Source organism: Syngnathus acus, chromosome 4, assembly GCF_901709675.1.
Source record: "Syngnathus acus chromosome 4, fSynAcu1.2, whole genome shotgun sequence".
NCBI lineage: Eukaryota > Metazoa > Chordata > Actinopteri > Syngnathiformes > Syngnathidae > Syngnathus > Syngnathus acus.
This window is the reverse complement of record NC_051090.1, coordinates 5606645-5615156: the sequence shown is the minus strand read 5'-3', so window position 1 is coordinate 5615156 and position 8512 is coordinate 5606645. Positions and strand designations below refer to the sequence as shown.

The following is an 8512-nucleotide window of genomic DNA, read 5'->3' as shown; positions in this document are numbered from 1 at the left end:
GACGGAGGACAAGCAGGACACAAAGCAGTAAAACACACAAACTTGATGATTTACAAAGCATTTCTGCTTTGAAATGTACTTTTTGTTTAATTAACAAATGTGTGCTTAAATTTTTTTTGATTTTTGTTATTTGATGTACCTTCTAATAAGCCTCTAATGTTAAGTGAATGGTTGTTAGTCTTTTTATGGTGTGTGATTGGGTGGCACCCAGTTCAGAGTGTACTAGGCTCACCCAACATGACCCAAGATTGGGCAAGCGCGACAGAAAATGAAAATTTTCATTGGATGGAGTCAAAACTCCTAGCAACCAACAAAGACTATTGTGAACCATACTGTAAAAAGAACAGTAACATTCATTAAATCTGCTGAAGCAAAGCTAGTCTAGAAAAGTCCACCCTCGGCCACTCGTCCCTTTGCTTACCCTGAACTTGGCCGCCCTCCCCAGACGCCTCATAAAATGTGTTGCCTTAGCCCAGTGTGTATACACAGTGGACTGACCGTGGACGTGGGCGGGTGGCGTGTGTGCCTAAGACAACCCGGGGCCCACTTTGTCACGCTGACCGTGGCGCCGCCATTGAATGTGCGCGCAGGGAGCACAAGGTTCACAGGACCCCGAGCCATTCTCATGCAAAACACGCCGTGGCCTTCCATCCATCCATACCTTCGCTTTTCTTTTCCTTGCAGGAAACACACATGCATGTTCATAATGACCACCATGAATCTTTGCAAGTCACGTTGTTATGGAAACCATCAATAAGCCCAAAACACCCACTGGAGATGATTTCAGTGTGGAAAAGAAGGATGCAAGATGAACACATCCCAACTTTCTGTAACCCTGGCGGTGAAAAACAATTTACTACTACACGTTTCCACCAATTTCAGATTCTGTCTTTGCCTTCATGGTAAATTAGCCACGCTACTTCCTTTATTCTTCTTGAAGGTGGCGCTACTTGCACGTTTCATCACGTTTGAACGTGCTCCTTTTTTTTTGGCCGAGTCTGAGTCAAGTCACGTGACTCGAGTCTTTGCAAGTGCAGCCATTGCAGCGTGTTTGATTGAGTGCGGTCCGGGCCGGCGTGCACACTCCCTCTAATGGAAGCAGCTCAGTAATGCACTGACCCCGCAGCTTTTAACAGCGCTGCCAAGCAATAAGTGGCCATATGTGCTGGATCTTGTAAAAATTAACAAGACTGCGCAAGAGCACACAGAGAGCGGAATGTCCCCGCAGCACTTTTGCATGGATACATATTGAGCCAGTGCACTTCTAATTAGGGCTCGGGTTGCAAAGTAGGGTCACAATTTATTAACAGTAGTAAGGATGATGGAGGATGAATGCGACCATCAAAATGTGTCAAGTCAGGTTTCAAAGTAGGGCAAGGGGTTTAGACGGGCTAGTGTTTAGGGTTCAAAGAAGGGTTTGTGAATAAGAGCTAGATTTCAAAGGCAACTCTCATTGATTTGATTTATTTATTTCAAAGTTTTATTTGAGTTGAAAAGAACAATAAATAAATAAAGACATTATTTTGTGTTAAAATGTTGAATAAGTCATATTTTTTCGAGTGGGTTGAAACATTTTTGATAAAAGGGAAACTTGTTTTTTGTTCCACATGTATATGTTGTAAGGGACCCAATTAATCGATGCACAAAATGTCAACACGACCAGTCGAGATTTTGTGGACATTTTATTCTTTTTTTTTTTTGTGAACGTGGCCAATGAGGTAAATATTGTACTATTTTCTTTCTTTATAATTTTGTGAATCCTCTTTATTCGGGATCTAAGTGAATTTGTATTGTCTTTTTTCTTAGTTCTGACAGTTCTGTCAGTTCAAACCCAAAGAACGATTGAAACTAGTGATCGGATTCCAAAGTGGGGGTTTAAACAAAGGTGAGGGTTTCAAAGTAGAACTTTTAAATTGTAATCAATTCTTTTATTAAATAAAACATTTTTAAAAAGTTCAGTTTCAAATTAGGGTTTGAAACAAGATATAGTGCTTCAATGTAGGCTTTTAAACTAGGGTTAGTGTTTCAGGGCTAGGGTTTCAAAGTAGGGCTTCTAAATTGGAGCTAGGGTTTCAGATTAGGATTTTAAACTAAGGCAAGAGTTTCTTTTAAAGAGTTTTTTTTTTTTTTTTTAAATTAGTGTTTCAAATTAGAATTCCAAAAAGGGCTAGGGTTTCAAAGTAGGGTTTTAAAGTCCCAATATGATATTTTTCCATCCATAAAGTAGGGTTTACAGGAGAGGCCTTTACAGGACAGTTTATGTTGGATAAAATGCCTCTCAAGGTGTTTGAATGCAGGCTGGATTTATGAACGCTGTCTAGTGCAGAGTGGCTCCAGTCCTGAGTCGCCCATCAAAGTGACTGCGACTGGACGCCGTCCAGAGCTGGTTGGCACGTGCGACATGTGCGCACTCACGCGCGCACGCACACACACAAGCTCATACTTTAATATTTACACTCTCATCTAATACATCAGCAGTGCCGTTGCGGGATGCCTTCACCGGCGCGTTAATCATGTTTATCACGCTGGCTGTAGCGCTCCAAACCTGGCTGCATCATACTGAGAGCTTCTTCTCAAATGTTCGGAATATTTGATGTACTTGAGAGGCGATGACATCTAATACCTTGAGATACACGTGACCCTCTGTTGCCGGATTACAATCCTTTCAGCAACGTATATTTGAATGCAAATGTTGGAGTAACATATATTCTTTATCCTTTGCGAGGAATGATTAATAATACTGCAGCTTAATGACGGTGTGAGACTATGACCATATACAATCTTTATATTATACTGCCCCCTGTAGGCCAAGGCGAGAAGGAGCAGCACAATGGCCATTGAACTGTAGCAAAACAATGTGGCGGTTTCATTTTTTTGGTTGAATACCAACATGTTTTTGGAATCTGAGAAGAGGCCAGAGAACCCAGTTAAAACTGGAAGAGCCTTCCTTGACCTTTTGCAATCAAATCAGCCCGTCTATGCAGCGTTCATTGTGGTTCAGAGCTAGACAGTCAAAACTCACCATGTGAAATATGATGCTGCATGCATCCCAATCACGTCTTGGCGTGCTTTTATTCTCCAGCCGTCACATTTCTTGTCTTTTGTGTATGTGTGAACAGCTACTGTCCGCCATGCACGGAATTATTCATGCAACATTTGAATACATGCAAATGCGCGGGCGCCCCTTCTTCTTGGCACAGGTCCAGGTTACCTATGGCAACGGCGCCTTCAAGAAGCATCTTTCCTTCTGTCCTCCTCCTCCTCTACCTCCTCCTCCTCCTCTTTCTCTCAATCACCCGCCCCGTGACCACACTAGCATCTACCCAGTGGTATTGTCTCGGCTGTTGCAATACCAGGCCTATGCGCCCTGTCTGTCGGTTGGCAGGACATCCCATAATTCACAGTCAAGGTCAGAGGCAAGGGGGATGAGCGATGGAGGACTGGATCCCTCCCTTCACCCATCCATCCATCTGCTCGGTGCCTGTGAAAAAAAGAGGGAAAATGAAATGGAGGATATTGGTTCATTCATTTCAGGGGGTGAATGAGGCATTTACATTTTAAATTGAAATGCACAAGATTGCTTTGGATAGATAGATAGATAGATAGATAGATAGATAGTTTTAAAACAGAAGTTAAATCCTTGAGGGTGGATCTCAAGGGGCGAGGGGGTCAAGTTTAGGCCATTAGGTGACTATAATCACCCGCAACACGCTGGCGTATTTCTCTGCTGCCACCTAGAGGTGAACATCTATTATGTTATATTTAATTTAGTTAATTTAGTGCTATTACTATCCGAATAAGTCCTGCAGTAAATATGCGTACGAGAAATACTTGTTGGGCATAATTGTAACACCAATCCAAGACCAAAAAAGAAACGAAAACTGTTGTCCAAACCGTCGTAAACTGAGGACTCTTAACTCCTAAATGAAATTCTTGAAAGAACCTTGAATGGTTGTAATGAATTGTCAATGAATCGCTATTTAAGTCAAAACTGATGTTAACAAGACATGTTTGAATGTGCAACTTTCACATTTTTATTTTACTTTCAAAGCCTGTACAGTATTATAATTTGTAACACGGCTCCCTCTTGTGGACAAACGAAGCATTGCTTGCATTGATGATTAATGGCCATTCATTCGCTCATCAAATCACAAAATATACATCATTGGAAATACTAAATGAAGTGTAGCTATAATATTTCGAAAATATTCCATACATATATTTAGTTGTCAATTTATCCAATGAATGCATGTCCCACAACATTTTCCACATTTTGTTGATTCTCAAAATTAAAGGCCTGCTTAAATCCCGCATTTAAAGCTCATTTGCGGATATTTTAGCGTAAGCTTGCTCTATAAACCCAAAACATTTATTAATATGTGTAATTTGATATATTTTCTATAATACAGATTCATTTCTGCTTGTGTTAATCAAAAATACATGAGATGAGAACCTTGGAAAAAAAGAATTGCATATTGAGTTGCAGTCATAATACTGACAAGAAAATGACAATTAGATTTGTTCAGTCCATAGTATGGTCACAAACCATGTTAATGTGTTTTGAAATCCAAGATGACCAAGGCAAAGTCCGATTATCTTGAAAGAACATACAGTAGTGCAAACATGGAACACATTTGTTCTTGATAGTCATTATTGTCTCATGAAAAGTCTGTTTTTGAGCCCTATTGGTCCAAACCGTGCTGAGTTAGTGTGTGGAGAAGCTCATCTGGTGCACTTTGAGAAGCAAGTTGTTTGTGATATCAAAGGTGGTGAAGCTGATTCCGACGGCGACGGGCCCTTTAAGCCAGTTCATGCTTAAGCCTTTATAGAATCCACGCACGACGCCTTCGTTGCTCAAGATTTCGCGCATGGTGCCCAAAATAGTGTTGCAGGTGGAGCCGGTGACGCCGGCCGTCTGCATGCGCCGGCGGACCACGTCTAGCGGGTAGGAGGCCGACTGTCCGACCAGACCGGCGCAGGCGCCAAAAGCCAAGCGCTCCACAGTGGACGGCTGAGCTCGTTTTGTTTTTTCTAGAAGTACAGGAAAGGTGGTTAGATAAACAGGGCTTTAGCTTCCATGCTCTTTGTAAAAATATTTCTGCAGGTACCTGTGTGAAGTTTCTTGAGGGTCTCATAAGTGAAGAATGTGATTCCTGCGTAGGGGATGACGCCCAGAATGGTGGGAGTGAAGCCCCTGTAGAGTGTCTTAAAGCCTTCTTCTTGGGAAATGCGCACAAAAACGTGCATGATGTTGCTGTACCTGTCAAAATGAAGTTTTTTTTTTTTAGTTTTCCCTACTCATCTACACGCAGAGAGCACTTACATTTCTTTGGCTGTAACCGCCATGCGGGCCCGCACCATGTCCAGCGGGTACGTCAGCATGGCGGCCGTGGTCCCCGCCAACGAGCCAGCCAGCAATCGCGGCAACGGCGGAAGAGCCCTGAAACAAAGACGTGTTACGGCAACAAATAGGAAACTTAATACAACATCGTCTGGTGGCACTTACTTTCCCTGAAATCCGTAGTGGCCCCCCAGCACCTTTTTGTACTGCTCGTGGGAGTAGAACTGGATGGCGGCGTACGGCATGACCCTCACCATGGTGGCTGAGTTCCCCCTCCACAAGCTGAGCAGCCCATCTTTCATGTACGAGCAGTAGATGAGCCTGAACGCCTCCTGTTAGGACGCAAGAAATGTTCCCTAATGTACCATAACACTCAAACCAATAATAAGATTCAATAGGTCATTTTGAATGGCTCCAAAGTAGCAATAAAGAAAAAGTAGTAGTATGCTTCAGGGCTCTCGCTTTAGTTGTTAAGTGTGATTTATTTAGGTGTTTTTTTTTTTTAAGAAAGCTGTAAATACAATTTTCTGATATTTTATCCGATTTTTTCCCTTTTTTAATTATAATTTTCAATATAATGCTTAATAAAATAAAAGAAAACATATAACCCAGTGGAGATTTTTTGGGATTCAAACTCACCTTAGCTGAAAATCTTTTTGAGGACACTAAGGAATGGAAAAACAACATGATTAGAACAACCAACTTTCCCCACGTAGGCTAAACATCTACTAAGAGGATTAGCAGGTAGTTAACAGTTACATCAGAAATTCTGTAGCGAGCGAAGAAAACACGATGTCAATAAATAATTTATGTGCAAAACTTTGACACCATTATCTCAGGAAGGTTCTTTTTCTGACCCCTTACCTTGAAAGATGATCTTGGTGCGATCCAGGGGCGCGATGGCGGTTTTGGCGACGGCCCCGGCGAACGCCCCGCACAGAAGGGAGTCCAACGCCATCAAGGCTGGCCTCAAGTCCTGTTGGTGAGGATGCATCAATTATCAAGATTATCAAGAATATTACAAATCCAATTTGAAAAAAGTGTTTTCAACCCAACTAGCAATGACATTTTTGCTTATCGCCAACCAAAACAAGACAATATGACCCATCGCTTTATCAAAGCGAGATAGCGCTTCACTAAAACACATTTATTGTCGAAAGCAAATGTCACCAGAGAGATAATTTGTTCTTCAAACTACATTTTCTAAAAAAAAAAACATGCCTCAAGTGTAAACTATTATCATGGATGTAACAGTTCCAGGGCAAAAACTGTGACATAGGCAAAAGGTCGGACAGCTCAGTTGAATATAAACAAACTATCATTTACAAATCTGAACTGATTTCACCAAGTAAATACTAACAATAATTGACACACTGCTTCTGTGTCAAGCGTCCTTTGGAGTTTTATTTAGGTTTCATGATGTGGCATCACTGTCCTTGTTTTGAACACACTGTGACAATACATAACATGATGTTTCTTTATGTTTGTGATCATAGCAATTTGAATCAAGGCAGCTAGAGGCTTCTTGTTTATTGACCCCACCACACACACACACACACGCACACACACACAAGTGATTGTGTTCAACTTTGGAGGTTAAACGTCATACATGTGCCAGTGCGTGCACATGCTTGCACGTGCCTCCTTTTCCACACCTCAAGGACAGCTGAGCCCAATAAACAACCACTCAGAAGCGATAAGCGTGGCCCCACAACAACCACAGAGCCATTTCACAACTCTTATTGAGGCCAGAAGTTATTTTTATTTTTAAATTTCCATCACTTGACGGACAATTTTGAATTTTGAACAAAAATATCATGCATCTTTATGGAATGTGAGAGGGAATCAGGCCAGAGTGCAACCTTTTTTTTTTTTTTTTAACTCTTAACAGGAATGCATGTTCAAATGTCACGTAAAACATCACGTGGACTGTTAATAAAAATTCGGTGCCAGTTTTCTGGAACGGATCAATAGCCTCAAACTGCTTTCTATAGGGGGGAATCTGACCCAGTTTTAGGCCGGATGCTACCTTCTTGCTATTTACAGCCAGCCACTAACGCCCGCCAGAAGAGGCAAGCCGACTGACTGTGGTATGCTCTCACAGGCAGTGTCGCAATAACAACTCTGAGCTGAGCTGGGGGGCACATGTTGTATTCGTTTAAAACTCCCACCAGTTGCGTTTAATCTGTCTTTAATGAAATAATATGTTCATTGTGTATTGTGAGCAGTTGTGGATTAAATGCGGTTGCTTTAAAAAAATAAAAATAAAATTGCACGTTGGGTTGGATCAAATGCTCTCACAAATTTACTAGTAAGGCGCACGTACGTGGGCGATTAATTTAGGGGGGGGGGGGGTCTTTAATATTGTAGACTACAAATAGGCAACCTTGAATCTCTTATGTAACACAAGAACGTGAGTTTCTAACTCACCTTTGTTTTGCTGGAAGGAGGCAGGGTCAGAACTGTGGCCTGGGCGACTGGCATGCGGTTTTGGTGGTCGTGCACGCGGTGGACCATGAGTGTCCCTCACTGGTGATGACCCACACACATGATTCGGAACCAGAGCAAATCGATCTCTGCAAAATAAGCACTGCTAAGGAACATCATGCAGCAATGCTTCTTCCCTTTTTTGTTTCCTTTTTTTTTATCATCAGTCGCTCTGCGCATGCCAATGCAATCTTGTATTCAATTTGGGGCGTAAACAAGGGCGGCAGTATGTCCCTAATGACATACAATAAATATGTCATTTCGACCACACCTCTGAAATAAAACCTAGCAAAACGATAAATCAAGAATTTTGATTAAACGCTCCATTTTGTACCATACCTTAAGAGGCTTTCGACATGTTATGTCAACAGTCCTGCATGAACGTCTTGTTTTCACTGCGCAGGGGAGGTCCTCTCCACGCGCAACTCAAGTCCAAAGCCTTTTCGTGTTGATTTGCAATTTCCACCCTCCTCTCTTCGGGGAAATGATCAGGGAAACTGATCAGCTCCTATTTATAGTTCGATCCAAGCGAGGAAACGAATCTGCCTTGAGCCTTTGCTGCAGCACACCAGATTATTTGGGTTTGACAATCCGCCTTCTCAAGAAAGTGGGACGAAACTGCCCACTGTTTTGGACTACAACACCCAAAAGCAAAGTGGGTCGCGGGGGAAGTCTCGCGACGCT

General features: G+C 42.1%; 1 protein-coding gene across 1 annotated transcript; it reads right to left on the bottom strand.

Moving 5' to 3' along the window:
• Nucleotides 1-4010: 4010 nt before the first annotated feature.
• On the bottom strand, nt 4011-8456 carry LOC119121828 (mitochondrial coenzyme A transporter SLC25A42-like). The gene is made up of 8 exons (XM_037249781.1): nt 8168-8456; nt 7772-7917; nt 6206-6317; nt 5981-6006; nt 5507-5673; nt 5324-5440; nt 5109-5260; nt 4011-5031 (listed from the first exon to the last, which is right to left on the bottom strand). The coding sequence occupies exons 2-8, from the start codon at nt 7856-7858 to the stop codon at nt 4706-4708; spliced, it is 987 nt and encodes a 328-aa protein (XP_037105676.1). The 5' UTR covers nt 7859-7917; nt 8168-8456; the 3' UTR covers nt 4011-4705.
• Between the last annotated feature and the right edge of the window lie 56 nt (nt 8457-8512).